Raw genomic sequence first — 18025 nt, forward strand, 5'->3', positions numbered from 1 at the left:
ATTACAACTATTACTGTGGAACACAATAATTAAAAGTGATTGTGAACTATAATTACGTTAAAGCAAATAAAAACATCAATGATTATGAAACATCAGAATGTTTTTATTATGAATCTCTCCTAAAACAAGCTTCACATGTTGGTTATTAGGGTGTCCGGGTCAATGTGACCGGGTTTTGAATTTGAATATTTTATCGATGCCCCAACCAATTTAGCCAATTTTTTCGAAAATCATATAAATAGAGATTCAGCCTTTTTTTGACACGTCATTTGTAATTGTCCGTTTTCATATTCCAAATTTAACGGAAAAAATCGAAAATAATCAAATTTTTTGAGGCTTAAAATTTCTAAAAAAACCAAGAGTCCCCCCTGTGATTTGCTCGCGATAGAAACTTTTTTAATCGAAAATTTCTCGAAAACTTGGAGATCAGGAGAAAAATTGAGAAAAGTGATTTTCAATCAACCCAAGTGCTATAATTAAATGAAAAGACTGTGCAAAATTTTTTATTGGTATCGACGCTATATGGCCACAAAGTTCGAAATTTACGAAATTGCCATTTTTCGATTTTTTTTCAAATAACTTTTGAATTACCAATGCGACGAGGGTTCAAGTTGTGTCAAAAAAAGGCTGAATCTCTATTCATTTGATTTTCGAAAGAATTGGCTGAATTGGTTCGGGTATCGATAAAATATTCACATTTAAAAGCCGGTCACATTGACCCGGACACCCTAATATTACGAGTCAAGCAAATTGATCAAGATGAGTTATAATCATCATTTTTATTATCTAAAACCCTGTTTTCAGTTGAAGGCATCTCGTTCAATTTAGTTAAACATTTAACCAAATTAGATTGTTGCTGTTGAAGGTGGTTCAAGTTATCGTCATCAAATTTAGGTTCAGTGCAACCTTTACTTTCAGCCACCTTTGATTCCGCCATCAGTTCAGGTTTGTCATTCTCCTTTCTATCATCAGTGTCATCTTCCTCATGGTCACCATTTTCATCATTGTGGTCACTATTTTGATCCTTTTCCTCCTCTTCAGGTTCATCTTGATTGTAAACGTTGAGTCGACAGCTGATTGTGTCTCTATTGCTATCGTTTGAAGGCTTTCCAGTCTCTTCATCATCGCCTTCTTCATCGGAAATGTCTTCTGATTCAGCAATTCTAAGTGGAGCCAGGCTATCCTCGTCATCATCAAAATCAACCTCATCAGTGTCATCGAACATGGTATTTGACAATTTATTTAATTGCTCCTCATTGATCCCGGATCCATCTTTTTTCAAATCAAAATCTGCTTTCAATGTTGCTCTAGAAGTTAAATTTTGAGCCGAGTTGAGTTTATTTTCATCATCTTCTGAACCCATTTTAGTACAACTTGCTGATATGAAGCTGCTATTGCTATTATTGGTTGACTCCATGTCCATCATGTCAACATCCTCACATGTATCGGAACAAGCTGATGAACTTTGCTGCATAACTGTCGAGGCAACGGTCGATGAACCATTTTTACTCGATTTGCTCTTCTTTTTATGACTTTCCCCAGAAGTTGAATTTTTATCTCCTCCAGTAACTCGATGTTCAGCTGCTTGAGCATTGGTAATTCCTTCTTGTTTCTTCCATTTGGTTCTTCGATTTTGGAACCAAATTTTAACCTAAAAAACGGTTGAAAACATGAAATTAATAAGAAAATTCTAACCAACTCATCGGAACAAATGAAATCTGTAAGTCAAATTGAATAATAACCTTATTTACCTGAGTCTCAGTGACTTGAAGGCGTCTTGCCATTTCAGCTCTTTCAGACGAAGAGAGATACTTTTTAATTTCAAACTGTTTTTCCAGCTCGAAGATTTGTCGCCCAGTGAAGGTTGTTCGTGCCTTTTTCTTGCGACTTTTATCACCCGGTGATGTGGCGTCACCCATTGAATCCTCATTGAAACGTCCAGTAAATTCACTTTCCATTGAATGGTTAGACAGGTGACTATCATTGCTATTGTCATTTGATATTAAAGAGTTTTCCAACAATTTATCTTTACTCATTGATATGGTTCCATTGGCTACCGAAGAGATCAAATTATTTACATCATTTTGGCCTTCACCAAGGAATGAATTGGTTTCATGATTATTAACTGAACTCGATAATGAAGAAGCTTTTGATTTACAGGAATCTTTTTTTCTTTTCACTCCTTTACCAGGAATCAGGGAAGATGATGAACAAGACGAGGACGATGAAGAAGATGATGAATATGTAAACACGGTTGATTCACCTGAAAAGACAACAGTTTATTAATAATGGATACAATTTGGTGATAAAGTTACTCGATATGCAACTTGTTTTATAAACATTTATGAGCATTTCAATTTGAACAAACATCTTTAATATTGAAACCAATTTTTCGATGTTACAAAAAAAGCAAATATTATCTCATCTTAACCTTTTGAAGGTAACAATACAAATAAAAAAAAGAGTCGAAACTTGTTATTTACCTTTTTCCCTTCAATATTGAACTGAGGGAATCTAACAATGAAAATGGCGTTCATTTGAAAAGTGGATGAAGATTGAAATGAAAAAATAAGACAATCATGACAATTGAGTGTAATAAGGTAGTAAATAAATACTGGTAAACAATACAAAACTCAATGTTAATTTCGTTCAATTTAAAGACAAGAAATGTTACCTTTTCTTTAAAGTTTTGCCCTTTTTTCATGCTTTTATAATAAATTACCTTTTTCTGTGCCAGTTGATAGACAACAAAAGGTAGCTTTATTTTTATTCAATCTTCAAATAACAGAGATAAAGGTTGATGAGTGATTACAATAAATTAAATTACAATAATCACGAACAAGCTTCAAGTGAATGTTGAACGATTAACAGATGAATGGTAAAGAGTGAATAAAGATTTAAAGGTATTCATGATAATCCCAAGTAAATGTTTCAAAATGCCTCCAGATTTCATTTTGAAACAAAATTGTCATCAATTGATGAAACAATTTTCAACCCAAAAGCTAAAGATTTTATTGAACACCCAAAAAACTAGAAAATTTAAAAACAAAATGTGAATCCATTGTAAAGAGTGAAAATTCAATTTCATCGCAAAAAATTAACTGCATAAAGCATAAAAGGCCTGGCAATTTGATCAACTTTCAAGTCTAGATTTGAAGATGTTATCGAGTTGAAAACTCTTCATGATCAAATTATGATAAATTAACACTGATTCAAGTTTTTCATTTTACAAAATTTCAATCCCAGTCTTGAGATAACATGGAATGATAAAATATGATTTCTTTAAATGTTTCTGTTTGAGTTACATTAATTTAAAATAAAAAAGACTGACAAAATTGAAAAACAGTAAATGCAAGCATTTTTATAACTCGATTCAGAAATGAAATAACTTGCAATCTCTTTAGTTTATAATTTCAGGAGAATCGATGACTTTTCTGACCTTTTGTCGAAACTCGAAAGCTGTTGAAGTAGAACTTTTTGTCCCTTTTTGATAATTTTAAACGAGTTTCCTGAACATCGTTTCGTCAAGATTTGGGTTTACTTTTGAATTACTTTTTATTCTTGAACAAAGGAAAGACTTAACTTGAAAGCCTTTTTACCTTGAAGAAGACAGATAAAAATGGAAAATAGATTTCACTCCTTTCCATGTTATTGCTCATAATCTGAACTTGGAATTGATATTTGAGAGGAAACAGTTTAACTTGTCAAACATGAGAATCAAAAATTTCAATATTTCATTATTTCCCTTGAAATGATAACAAAAACATTTCCTTTCAAAATTGGAAACACTTTGAACCTTATTTTTGCCTTAAAAATGTTCCTCTTCTCAACAAATCAAACCTTAATACATCAACTTTACTGAACAACAAAAAAAGTTTCATTGAATGAGTTGAAAAGAAATTTCTTGTTTCACCATTTCATGTGAAAATAAGCAAAAGAATTTCTTTTTTTCTTTCATTTATAACATTTTTTTGTTCGCTTGTCATTTCAATATTCACTTTGATGTAAAAGGCAAAAAAGAGATACTTTTCGAGTTCAACTTTTTCCTGCAAAAACTGGAGTTCATTTATAATCACTATTATCTGATGATGAAAAAGCAAATATCATTTAAACACTTTACTTTGTTTGATATCATTGAAGAAATTAAATGTTCACTTTCTACCCTTGAGACATTTTATTCAGGTTTCACCTGAAACAAGAGTGAAATTAAATTATTTGAAATGCAATGAAAATTATCTGAAACTTTTCAGTTCACAGATAAACTTGTAATGGAAAACGAAGAGACAATAATGTTCAACAAAAGACAACAAATTAATGAACCATTCAACATTTAAATGTTGATGAAAGTCAAAGTAAATATTATCTGTAAAACAAACAACATTTCAATATTGTCTCAGAATCACAAGTAAAACTTGTTTGTATTTATGTTTTACCGTGAAAAAAAAACGACGAGAAAAATGTGATTTACAGTTATTGCATTTTCCCAATGATAAAAAGTAAAAAGTCAAGAGAAAATATTTTTCCATGCAAATCTCATTTTCCCTGAATGTATCATTCCTTGTACGTGCAAAAGTATCGAGTAGTTTAAAGTATAAATTGAAAGTTGAACCATTTGCTCAACCTTATGAGAAGAAAATTTTTATAGCTCAAAAAATATTGATTTTTACGAGCAAATATCAATCAATTTTCAAATTACAATTCATTTCCATTTTGGGAAAATACTTGAAATGATCTTAAATTTTACACTTTTAAAGGTTAATTATTTCTGATTCAATATTAAGTTTCTCATTAAACAAGATAAAATAATAATAACATGATATAATCGATGAGCCAAGAAACTCTTGAGAAGGAAAAGTCTTGGGTTTTGCTGAAATTACATTGACTTTAGATGCTGACATAGCATTTGATATTTCAATATTTTTCTTGTTGACTGAAAGTGTTTAGCTCTTTATCATGACAATCATGGAATCTTGTGACAATTTTCTGTTTCCAATTGCTATTAATGTTCATTTCAACTTTACTTTTCCATTTCCAATGTTAACTCAACAAATCCATCTACAATGCCCTTAAGGTAATAATCATACAAAGGTATAATCGTAAGCTTACGATCAAGGTAAACATTATGATATTAGCCTTTTCGTTTGTTTTGCATCAACAGAATCATCATTCCTTATTAGTTATTTTGTTCTTGATTTCATTGTTTTTTTTGGTGTCTCTTCATCTTTTCTGGTTGGAAATATTTTTATATGGATAAATGATTATTAAGTGTACAATCAGTTGAACATTCAATGTTTATATCTGAACATGTGAATGATCTAAATGATTTATTATGTAAATTGTAGTTAAGCTTTGATTGATCATTTTGCATTTTGATGAAAACTCTTTGTGCTTCTTTTCCCTGTTAAATGCGTTAATACAAATAAATCTGACGAGAATTGTTGAGAATCAATTTTAGTATTGATTTAGCTTTTTTCAGTTGAAAGACAAAATGTTATTTACAATCAGATTGAACCATCAAAGAATATAATCCTCTTTTGATTGTCATCTTTTCTCATCATAAAAGCAAGATTATCTTGGTGGAATAACAGGGAAAATGAAGAAGAAGAAAAAAATGTTTAGCTTTCATGATAAGATGATGACAATGATTCCTTTTTGTGTCTTCATTTCAATTGTTATTACCATTGATTGAACTGGCCTGATTAGGCAGTAAATGAAGAGATGAGAATGATGATGATGATGATGATTATGTAAATGATTAAGGTGAATATAACTTTCATTTACATTTAATCAGCTTTTCCATTCCATCAAATCAGATGAGAATAAAGTTTCGTCAGTCTTAATCATTACTATTTCAAGATTAATCAACATCATTTTCAAGTTACTTTTATTACTTTCCGATTACTCACCAAATCATTGAACACTATTATACAAAGTTTACAATCAATCCTCAATCATTCAATTCACTTCAAGTAAATCTTTTTCCAATCACAAGATTTTCTCTCCAATTCAATCTAAATTGAATAATAAATTAATCATTTTGACTCAATTCAAAGAGTCTAAAGAATCAAAAGGAAAAGATGAAAAGCTGAATTTGAGAGAAAAAATTGCAATTCCTAAGTTGAATTGAAACATTAAATTGAAGTCAATTTCAGATGAAATAATTGCTAACAATTTCTCGAGTTTTGGTTGATGTTATTAGCTGAAACCACTGTTAGATGATCATGAAACAATGCATCATCTAATGTTTAATCAAAGTGAATTGTTAATGAAGAATATTTTCTCTACTTAATCATCATCAAATTAGATGATTACTGATGTGATTCCATGTGACAACTGATCAAGATGAAGATAATAATGTTGAAAGAGTGAAAGCGAAGCTGAACAAAAAATGCTTGAAAGACATGAAAAAGGATTAAAGCACACAACAAGAGTCACACTGAGCAATAACTGAATAACCTTTTGATTATAGCAATTTAATTAGATGCGAGAAGGCAAAGGAGCAAAAAATGAGTGAATGATGGAAATGATGATAATGTGAAGAAAAGGATGAGCAAAATTATGAGTAAAGTGAACAGGGAAGGAAAAACGCAAAGAAGGAAAAAGATGTTGGTAAAGTTGTGAGTTCTCATTATCATCATAATCATTTATTCCCTCATCTTGATCATCATCTTTGTCAGTCATTGTTGTAATCATTCAATATTCTTATGGTCTGTATTACTTGTACTTTGTCATGTTATATCACAGTTGATATTCAATGGAAATGTTTCATCTCTTTTTTTCTACTTTTTCCGATTTTTCCTTTCCTTCTGATCTTTTTCACTTTCGCCTCAAGATTTTTTTTTTGCTGCTGCTGTTGTTGTTGCTTTCAACTCACGCTAAGTAGATTCACTAATAGCAATGATGATAATAGGAGAAGGAACAAAGCAATTTAATAGTTGAATTGAAGGTTGAATGGGAATTGGAAGCAAGAAAAAAGACTTGAAAATGTTAATTCCTTACAATTGACAGACTCTGACAATTTCCGAATTACATTATTTAAATTATCATTTCCATTTAATCATATTTACTGTTTGCTTTTCAACCTTTACCATTGAAACTAAATTCAGAATAAATATTGATTTTTGTTAATTTACTCTCTAAATTGTAACTTCATTGTAACATTTATCAAAATTTAAAGGTTTTTCCAGTTAATTATACGCAACTCTTGAAAATGATTGAAAATGTTGAAGAGAAGAGAAGAGAAAAAAATTTGCTGAAAAACAGTAAAATTAATATATTAATATATTCCAGTTTAACATTTTAAAATGAAGTGATGAACTTTTGCCTGGAGTAAAATTGTTAAGCTGTAAAAATGAGTCACAAAAGTTGTTCAATGTTCTGAAAGTGAAATGAATTAATCAATAAATGAACAGATTTACATTGAACATTGATAATTGAGCTTGAGCAACAGTTTGATCAAAATGATTATCCGAGTTGGCGAGTTTGAAAATTGTTAGTCAATAATTATACTCTAGAACTACATGAAAGAATAACTTTTCCCATGAAAATTGAAACTAAATCTCAACTCTTTTTATACATTATTTATATCATTCAACATCCCAAGAGTATTTTTATATTTATTGTAACTTCTCAATCTTTTCTGTGCATTTTGTATAAACCTTTTTCCCTTTTGGTAAAAGGTTTAATTCTGAGAATTGGATAACATTCAACTTTCCAAAATAGTTGATGAAATAGTTCTTATTGTTTAACTGATAGGGAATTAACTTGCTCATTGTTGTTCACTGACATGTAAAAATCAGAATCCAGAACTTTTATCTTTTCCTTTTTTCTTCTTTTCGTTTTTCCTCTTTTCCAGCCTTTTCTCAATCTGAAGGAAAGCAATTCAAGTGAAATCATATTTATTCAATTCAATATCACATTCAGTTCAAGTGTTTTTTTGCTCTTGTTCAACCTTTAAATAGTAATTTGATTAATGTTTTTAGTTTTCATGATAATTTCATTTTCCATTCACCAATTGAGCAAAGATTTTCATTTCCAATCATGAACAATTTAACAACATTGCAAGTTAATTTTGGGTTCAACAACAAATATCAAGTGTAATTGAGTTTTTTGTTCAAATTATGGTTAAGCAAACAATTTGCAAAATTCAGTTAATTGAGTTGAACTTTAATTTTAAAATGATTAACCAGTTTGCCATTAATCATGGTTTCCAATCCAAAATCTATTGAATCATTTTCTAGTTTCAATATAAGCATAAAAGTTTTCAATTTAAACTGATTATCGTTTCCATTTTTTGTAACCAATTCTCATGAGAAGTTATGATAATAACAATAAAATGAATTTATATCTTCTCTCATTTACCAGGCTCATTATCATCTCGCCTTTTTTGTTGAATATGATTATGAATGTTATTATGAATAAAAAAAAATACTTTGAAATGTAAATTTCAAGTGAAAATGAATGAAATGAAAGAGGAAAAAAAGATTCCCAATAAAATGTTTCAAATGAAAAGTTGCAAAATTGCTGTTAATTCAATGATTTTTAGTAAACTTTTGCCTCTAATTTGCAAGAGGAAAATTGCAAATTACAATTAACTTTAATCTTCAGGGAAGAGAGAGAATCAAATTGAGTAGAGTTACAAATTGGATGGACAAGATGAAGAAGAAGAAGAAATGGTCAAAAATGAATAATCAAGATTGAAAGCCTTGCAGGCAATTGAATTTCATTTCAGTGTTGACCAAACATTGCAACAAAGGAAAAGCGCCTTTCAAATTTGTCCATTTCCCAAGCAAGTTGACCAAATGGTTAAAGCTAATCAATTAATCAAAATGAAGTGAAAATGGTTCAACGAAAAAAACTGATTGGCACAAGAAAAAGATCAACATTAAAGTATAAAAAATGTGATAAATGGGGAAACAAGAGGATAAAAGATGAAGATGAAAGTTGCAATGTGTGTGGACAGTATTATGAAATGTTGATACAAAGATAGGTAAATCCCTGGAGAGCCTAAGGGTATAACGGGAGTTTTTGATGGATTTTATCTGCTGTTGACTTTCTGTTGAGAAGAAGGAAAAGTTGCTTTTTTTGTTGAACCAAAAAAAGTGATGAGAAAGCTTAAACTTGGAATGCAATTAACTGAAAAGATGAAATAACTTATTATTTATTGAAAAACGTTATCAAAAGTAAAGCGCAACCACACTTATTAACCATTGACAGGGAGGTTTGATCAACTGGGAGTTTTGCTTTGGGATTATCATTGACTCTTGGAAATATTTATATTTCAACTTTTCTTCTCTTTCTTTTTTCTCTCTTTCTCTTTTTTCCCTCTCGGAAGATGATATTAAGAGCAATAATAGTTACTGTGAAAGACAATCTTTAGTTATAATCGATACAATAATAATCAATGGAAATGTAATCTAATATAATATTGAAAGCCTTCAAATCATTGAATAATATTAATACATTTAGAGATGAGTTGTTAGCTAAATGAATAAAGTATAATCTTGCCCATGTTTAGAAGGGGAAAGTTGATGATTAGGACTGGGAGGTGGAAAGGGAAGGCAATGGGTGAAGACTAGAGATGAAAAGATGATGGAAGATGGAGAAAAAGTTATCAAGAGGAAAAAGGATGAAAGGTACTTAAATAGAGTGCATATGAAATATATAAAGGGAAATGTCATTTTATGGTTGTGAAGATGTAACAGACAATCGTGTTTACTTTGTATATCTGGTAGAGAGAGAAGTAGAGAGAAAAGTTGATATCGATAGACAGAAGAGAAATGATAAAGATGAGAATAATGAAGATGATGAAAATGATGATCATGTTGAGCTTTTTTTTGCTTCTTCACTCTTTGTCAGCATCACTAACTGATTTCATTTATTGTTGCACTGTTGATCAGCAAATGCAATAGCAGGAAGAAAAAAAAGTAACTTTTAACTTTTCCTTTATCATCGCGATTCTGTTAAACTATCTTTTCATTTTCATCATCTTCTTACTTTTACTGCCTTTTTTAGATCAACTAGCCTACGCTATTTTCCGCTTGACCAATTGCTTTAAATTGGATGTTATTGAGGAAATCAGGGAAAGGGCAAGAAGATGAGGAAGAGAAGAGGCAGAGTCGATGAAAAGAGAGAGTTTATCTTGGTGAGGAGATGATAATTTCAATGATAATGAGCAAAAGTCAAATGGGAGGACAAAAGTAATTGGAGAAGCCATTTAATTTGAATGAGAGAATCTGAATAAAATTGAAAGATTAACAGATTAAAGTGAACAAACATAATCAGGTTCAATTTTGGTTGCCAGATGACATTAATTGTGATACATTAATATTTATTAATTTAAATTCGTTTATCACTTGAGTGAAAAAACATAAAAAACTGATCATTTCAATCAGTACAATATTCACAATAAAATGTTTATAAAAAACAAATATTTTTTCCCAAAAAATAAAAAGAAAGAAATTTTTCAATATTTAACTTTTTCAACTCCAAAGTCAGGCTTTAGCTGAAGATTCAACTGTTATTAAAACTCCAAGAAATTTTCTTGATAAAAATGATTTTCTATTGAAAATGAAAAATTGAAAATTTTGTGTTATTTCAAGTTGATTAAGACTTTTTCAAAGTGCCAACTGATTTGAATGATAATCAATGTTTATATTTAAACTTGAGCTTGAGCTGTAATTGGATTGTGTAAAAGAGTTATTATTTGGTGAAATCGGGTTAAGATGAAAGATTCTTGTTTTATCAAGAGAAGGAGGAAAAACAGCGAGACAAGAGTGAAAGGTAAATGAAGATTGTGAATGATGACAAGTTATCCTATTGAATGATAATATACTGAAAGTACCAGTTTCTTGTTAATATTACAAGTAAAAAAAAGATAGCAACAAACAAAAGTAACGAGAATTGGCCAGAATTGTTCACAAAGTAGATCAACAATAGGAATTGTCATTTAGTTGTCTGTTAATAGTGAAAACGTCATCTTCTTTGCTTTCAATTTATCTTCTTCTTCTTTCTGCTCCTCATCATCTGAAGATATCGTTTTTCCTTTCCGTTCGTTTCCTTAATCTTCATCATCATCATCTTTACCTTTTCTCTCTTTTCCCTCCTTCTTTTATCGATTAACTTGTAACCTTTATCATTATTATTATCGTAACATTGGGATAATGCATATAATTTAAGTTTCTGGTTAAGCCTTCAATCACACAATCAAGGGATTCTCAATGTAATTATTCAATGTGAATTATTAAAGGTGTAAAAATAGAAGATATAAAAAAAGGTAAAATCTTGTGAATATTTAATCAATCTTTTGATAGTTTGTTTCAATTGCAACAATATAAAACAGTAAACTGAGTAAATTATAAAATGTCAAGTATCAAAAGTAAACATTAGTTTATCATTAAACGAATCCTTTTTTCAATGATGACTACAATCAACAGAGACTTAGAATCATCATGTTTCAATGAACTTGGAAAATATCAGTTTCAAGATAAAACCTGAAGAAATATTGAAGGAAAATGAGTGAATCTAAATGATTGTTTCTATTAAAATCACATTCAATTAACATTTCTTTATTTTTACCCAAAATCTTTCAACTTTTTCCACTTCCATTAAATCATTTCATCAATCAATTGTATCTAAAAATAATACATTTTAATGTAAAAATGAAGGTAAAATGAAAAGCATTCATTTCAAGTTTGTCACATTTTTGTATCCTTTATCATTTTGTCCAGTTTCAGTTGTTCAATTTCCTGAATGATTCACTTTTTTGCACAATATTTTTCACCATTTCAACTCATCAAAAGTGAAATGTTATATTTAATCATGTTTCATTATTGAATTTTAATTAATGGTTAAAATAAAGGGAGAAAAATTAAAATATTAATTAATGATAAAAGTAATGATATTAGGAACGATGTTAATAATGATATTAATGTTAATGATAATAAGTTGAGGTTGACTTTGATTTTCAAATATTGGATTAACCCATGAAATGGATTCATGAATTAATGGATTGCTATTAGGCTTTGGTCATTATTTAATGTTAGTTATTAATAGAAATAATTATTTCTCTTTGAATCAATTAACTATTTTAAGTGAATGTGTGTGTTGTGTGTTTAAACCGATTGTTCAGTTTCTGTTGAATAATAAAAACGGTAATTTAACAAACAAAAATTATCAATTTGCATCATTTGTACATAATAATTAGCATGAATGCAAGCGATAATAATAATGTGTTGCTTGTTTTACTGAACAAGTTTCAGTGAGTTTATATATCATGAGTTTACACTGAAATTTGTTTGATCTATCACTGAAAACATTGAATGATTTAGCCACTCAATTGAATCCCCAAACGGGAATTTATCTTTACTTGGGTTGACAGTTAAGTGATTCCTTGCTTTACAAGCAAAATGGGAAGGGAAAGGAAGATGAAGCAGAAAATGGATCAAGATGATGGCGAAGATGATAAACCAAGCAGAAGGAATAAAAGGAGATGAAAAATAAGAGGCGGGAGAAGTTAATCATTAATAGAGAAACTGAAAAAAAGCAGAATCAAGAGTTTACATTGTTAAGTGATGAGCGACTCAACCAAATTATAAATGTAACTCAATCAAATGGCAACGGAAATAGGAGTTACTTTATCATTATTATTCAATTGATGAACCTTTCAATCGATTCATTTTCACTGCAAATTTCAAATTTTATATTGAGATTGAGAATCTGATAATTTGCAAAGTTTAATATGATGAGTAGATTTAAGGAAATCTAGAATTTCAAGTTTTGTTACAATCAGATTGAGATTTTATCATTTGCAATAAATTGAATCTCATCAAGGGAATGTTTTTTTATCGTTTTTGAGATGAAATTGTCTTGGAGTGAGCTGGGAGTGAAAAGGGATTTTTATCATTTTCAACTTGTTTCAGTAATTTATTCAGTTTGATTCTGTTGATATTATCATTGATGAATTATTTTGAGTTTTTTAAGTTAATCTTTTTGAACTGGAAGTTGGTTATAATTATGAATTTGATGAATTAGCAGTTATTGTGATGAGTTTTTATCAATTGCAAAAATGATGGAATGCTTGGAGGAATGAAGAGTTGAACTTGAGTTGAAATGAAACAATCAGAAAATGAATTATATTTTTTAACCTTATTGAGTGAGAGAGATAATGGAATTGAATGGAAGAAGAAGGAAAAAGAAATGAAAAAAAGATTAAAATGAAATAATAACTGGAATAAAGTCTTGAATTACAGATGAATGAAGGTGAAAAAAGACAGTGAAAAGGGTAAAGAGGAGAGAGTAAAAAGTAGAAAGGTGAAATGATAATGATGATAGGAATTGAAAAAATTATAAAAATGGGAAAAGTATATTCAAAGAGTGAATGGAAAGAGTTACAGGCAAAAAAGAGATCAAATTGGAGTTGAAAAAGAGTACATTTAAAGATGATGAGAATGGTGATGTTCATGATGAATAGAAGATTTCATTTCCATTTCAAGTTGAAAACAAGTTTCAAGATTGTTTAAGAAGTTAAGAGATGGAAACAAAAAAAAAATGAAAAATTGGGAGTGAAAATTATTTCCATTCAATTGACAGACACACTAAAAATGAATAACAATAAATGTTAGACTTAACCTTAGCATTTTCATCACCATCATGAGTTGAATGTTGGAAGACTCAGAATCATTATTATCCGTAAATTTGTGTGAAACTTGGAAAAGAAAATTTATCTTCAGAATTTTCTCCTTCTGTTTCAATCTCACCTAAGCATTTACATTCTACTTTATCAGTTTGTGTAAGTCGAGTAAATCAGGGAACCATAAAAATGAAAGGGATTCGTTTATTTTCCTCATGAGTCTAGTTTTTGTCATTCCCTGGTTTCTCAGTTTGCACCAATTTTATGAATTAATAATGTTTATAATGATAACAATTCGGATGATAATTTTGCTCTCTTCAACTTTTACTTGAAATCAATAAAAATTGACTCTCAGTCATTTACATACATATTGATGTTGCTTTGAACAAAAAATGTTCAGGTAAATGCTCAGGGAAAGGAAAAGAAACAATTCTCAATAATCAGAATTGAATACAAAAGTTGAGATAATGTTATTGTTGCTTGCTTAGTCTCAAATCAATCATATCATTTATTTCAAGTTAAACTGAAACCATTTTGTTTCTCTTTTTGTTTTGTATTGCTTTTCAGTAGGCAACAAAACGAGGCAAAAAAAGCTTTTCATTTTCACTATTTATCTTCCTTTTCATCCTCTTCATCTTCTTCCTTTTCTCCTTTTTAGAAGACACACTTTTCATCTGACAGAATGAATATTATTCTGAATTTAAACTCAATTCACAATTCAATTCTTTCTCCTGTAAGTGTTAAATTTTATTTCACTTTTTACTTTGCACAGTAAAAATGTAATAACTTTTCTTCATCTTTTCATCTTCCTTTACTTTCTCTTGCTTTTCGTCTTCTTTTTTCATCTTCCTCACTGTAACCATTTCTTTATGCCAATCATTTTTTTATGCTGTTTAGTTTTCTTCTCCTTAATATTTTGCCAGAAAAAAACAGCATAACCAGAAAAGGAACCAGATTCTGGTATCTTTTTTTCCCTCTGTCTCTCTGTCTACTGAATCTTTATTCACTTTTGTTTCTGAGTCAATCTGTTGTTCAAATTTGATAACTTTTGTACATTATATAATACATTGAATAGCAACAAATTTATAACTTCACTTTTTTGTGTTTCCTTTTGTTTAATATCATTTTAACGCTCAACTTTTCAACTCCCAGGTTTAACCTGATGCAAAAAAGCAACTCTTTGCTTCATATAATCAAGTGTATTGATTTGAAAAGTTGGGCTTTTATTTTAAAATTGAGCAAACCGAGCCAAATGTTAATATCATGATAAACATTTGTGTGTGTGTGCATTAAAAATAATGAGTTAAATAGGGAAACGGTTCAATTATAATAACTTTGCTTCTCTACTCTTTTATACTTTTTATTGTAAAACATTATTTGATAAGAAAATTATGCATTTTTATGTCAACTTGACAGGTTTTGTTTCAACTCTTTTTTTGCTGCTTTTTCTTTGTATTGTTTCCTATTCATCATTGATGTTTAACAATCAAATTAAAGGTCTTACCTTTGAGATAGTCAGAGGTTGAATTTGATTTGGTTAGATGTTGAAGGGATGAAAAATCTAATATGTTGGTGTCGAGATTGTTGACTGGTCGTTTTGATAAAGCAATTGCAGGTTTAACAGTTAACTTTAGGGAATCGATTGAAGTTAATGAAGATGAGGAGGAAGAGGAAGAAGAGGTAACTTTGGTATTCAGTTTTACTGTTGCCGGTGGATTGGAAGATGAATTGACAGTAAGATGATTAACTGATGACGATAATGATGATAAGGGTGAGATACGATTTGTTCTGTTAGGAGATGATTTTGAATTAACCTTTAAGATTGGATCATTATTTTGATTGAAAGTGGTTGACTCAAGTGAGCCTGATAATGTTGATGAAGACAATGGTTTGGACAATGGCAGTGATGATGATGATGATGATTTTAGATGTAATGATGAGGGTGAAGGTGAAAATGAGGAGGAAGAGGTTGGTGATGAAGAAGATAATGATGAAAGGGATGATGATGATGTTGAGGCTAACGTTGTTGGTGAGACTGTAGTCAAGTTTGATCCAGTTGTTGGTGAAGAACGACATTTAGATAAATCAAGAGCTGATGATTGATAACCTTCCAACATTTCACTGGAGCCTGCTTTTGAGTTCAACTGTTTTCCTGATGAACTTTTACGACGACAATCATTCAGTGAGCCACACGAAAGGTTTAAAGGTTGATCAGGAGTTGCTAAAGATTGATCCAAAGGTACTTTAAACTCGGATGCGTGGTTGGATGAAGAAACGACTGAAAGTGGCGGCAAGGGTACAGGCAATGGTGGAGGTGGCGGTGGCAAAAGCGAGGCTAAAGAGGCCAGTTTTGTCGTCGCTGGTGGGACAAAGGTCTTTTTGCTCTTTTCTTTGACATTTTTTGCGTTTTCCTGAGGTGTTGGTGTTGCTCCTTTTGGTGTTGGCGTTGCTTTAGTCCGGCCTTTCTTTGGTTTATCATCTGATTTACTTGACTTGTTTTTTGGAGTTTTCTTGAAGGAAGAAAGAAAATATTATTAATATTTTGATCGATTTTTTATGAGATTTTGAATCATTTTTGAACTGCTTTTTCTTGATAAGTTTAAATTTGACATTTGTTTCAAGCTTTTATCAATATAAACCTTAAATCTATTCAATGGGAAACTTTTAATGTCCATTTGGTGAACAGTTATTATTTCACTTATTCAAGTTTCTTATTGATTCTGATTGTTAATTTACGTGACTTTTACATGCAATAATAGTTTGAAACAATTGTCAATTTTAGACAAACTTACCTTTGAAAGTTTACTATCCATGAAATTCAGATGAGATACTAGACAATATGGATCAATTGATTTGATATTATTATTACTATTATTATTGTTGCTATTCACATCCAATTTACTTTTTATCAGGGAATTGAATTTACTTGATGTTGAATTGTTTGTTTCACTTAATTTTTTACTAACACTGTTGCTGTTGGCTGCGGTTGTTGTCGCACTCATCAAATTGATATTTGAATTGTTGGAATTATCACAACTGGTTTTACTTGATGACAATTTAGATGTTGACTTTAAACATTTATTTTCACCATTTTTAGCCGATTTGCTTTTATTTTTACCTGTTGTTGGCTTAGTAAATCCTTTAGTTGTACTCAATGTACCAATTTTATCCATATTATTGATATTATTTCCACAATTTGAATCAACTTTATCATTTGAATTATTCCGTTTTTTATCCTTTTTGCAATTTTTGTTTTCAACTGTTGAACTATTATAATCTTTATCACAATTGGTTAGACCCAGAATGTTGGCAATTAAAAATGGTGTCGGTTTTCGCGGTGGTTTAGAGTAAACATGTTGATGCCAAGAGGCAGTTAAAGGTGAACAATTATCAGCATTACTATTATTATGATCACTTGGTTTATTCATCATAATATTTCCATTCTCATCATCACCTGAATCATTAACACTGTTGTTAATAAGATTACATTTTGAGGTTGATGCAGTTATTGATTGATTGTTATCCGTTCCATTGAACAATTTAATTGAATTACTTGAATTGTAACCAACACCGGTCAAGGTTTGTTTAAGAATATTCAAAGAGTTGATTTTATCCTGCATCTAAATTCACATCAATAATAGATGGACATTCACCAGAGAACGAGAGGCAAAAAATAGGTAAATAAATAACAGGAAAGATGATAAAATGATGGACTTGGAAAAGGTTGTTGTTGGCGAAAAATGTTGTGGCAATCAATTATAGCTGAAAATGGAGTTGATTTTTATCAACTCGAGATGATGTTTGGTTGATGTTGCTCAGGGTAAATATGATTGTTGAATTGGACAATTAAGATGGGAAAGAATAATTGATGAAATGATTATCATTCCTTAAACGATGATATGGATGACTCGGGATGAATGTGAATCCAAGGTAATCCATGGGAATGATCAGAAACAATATACAACAAGATGGAGAGTAAAGTTATTTTGATGTTAACAGAGTAAATGTGAGGTGAAAAAGGATTGATATATTTATATATATTATCGTTTTTATTTCTCTTTTCATCTTCTTCTTCATTCAATCTCTTATAATAATCACTTTCTCTTTTCTCTATCTTATCATCTTCTCTTTAGTTTTACTCATCTATCAGTTTCTCTGCTCATTTTTTTCTGGGTGAACAGAAAAAAAACTCAACATTCTGTCTTTTCACTTTTTCTCTCAATCTTCCTTTACTTCAATTGATCATGTTTAAAAAAGGTTATAACAAATAAAAAAAAGAAGAAGAGAAACTTTTCAATGTTCTCATTGTTCTTTGGCTGTGTCAAGATGAAAGAGATGATGGAGACTAAAGGAAGACTAAATGTGTGTGAGAGATGCGAAAAAAGATGAGCAAAA

General features: G+C 30.0%; 1 protein-coding gene and 1 long non-coding RNA gene across 3 annotated transcripts; one reads left to right on the forward strand and one right to left on the reverse strand.

Annotated features, from left to right (window-relative positions):
- Positions 1 to 754: 754 nt before the first annotated feature.
- On the reverse strand, positions 755 to 17394 carry LOC107367897 (uncharacterized). 2 transcript variants are annotated; one of them, XM_025162024.2, is made up of 4 exons: positions 16423 to 17394; positions 15135 to 16140; positions 1752 to 2263; positions 755 to 1651 (listed from the first exon to the last, which is right to left on the reverse strand). In XM_025162024.2, exons 1-4 carry the CDS (start codon positions 17248 to 17250, stop codon positions 755 to 757), a joined length of 3243 nt encoding a protein of 1080 aa, XP_025017792.1. In that variant the 5' UTR covers positions 17251 to 17394. The 2 variants fall into 2 exon arrangements, with proteins under 2 accessions (XP_025017792.1, XP_025017790.1); XM_025162022.2 differs by having other exon boundaries at positions 1743 to 2263.
- Positions 808 to 2478, forward strand: LOC112539466 (uncharacterized). Its single transcript, XR_016198331.1, has 4 exons — positions 808 to 945; positions 1042 to 1720; positions 1839 to 1973; positions 2192 to 2478. It is a non-coding gene; the product is annotated as an uncharacterized LOC112539466 (long non-coding RNA).
- Positions 17395 to 18025: the final 631 nt, after the last annotated feature.

The sequence above is a fragment of the Tetranychus urticae genome, chromosome 2 (genome assembly GCF_039701765.1).
Source record: "Tetranychus urticae isolate SD_2017Ah chromosome 2, NJAU_TeUrti_SD_1.0, whole genome shotgun sequence".
NCBI classification, from domain to species: Eukaryota; Metazoa; Arthropoda; class Arachnida; order Trombidiformes; family Tetranychidae; genus Tetranychus; species Tetranychus urticae.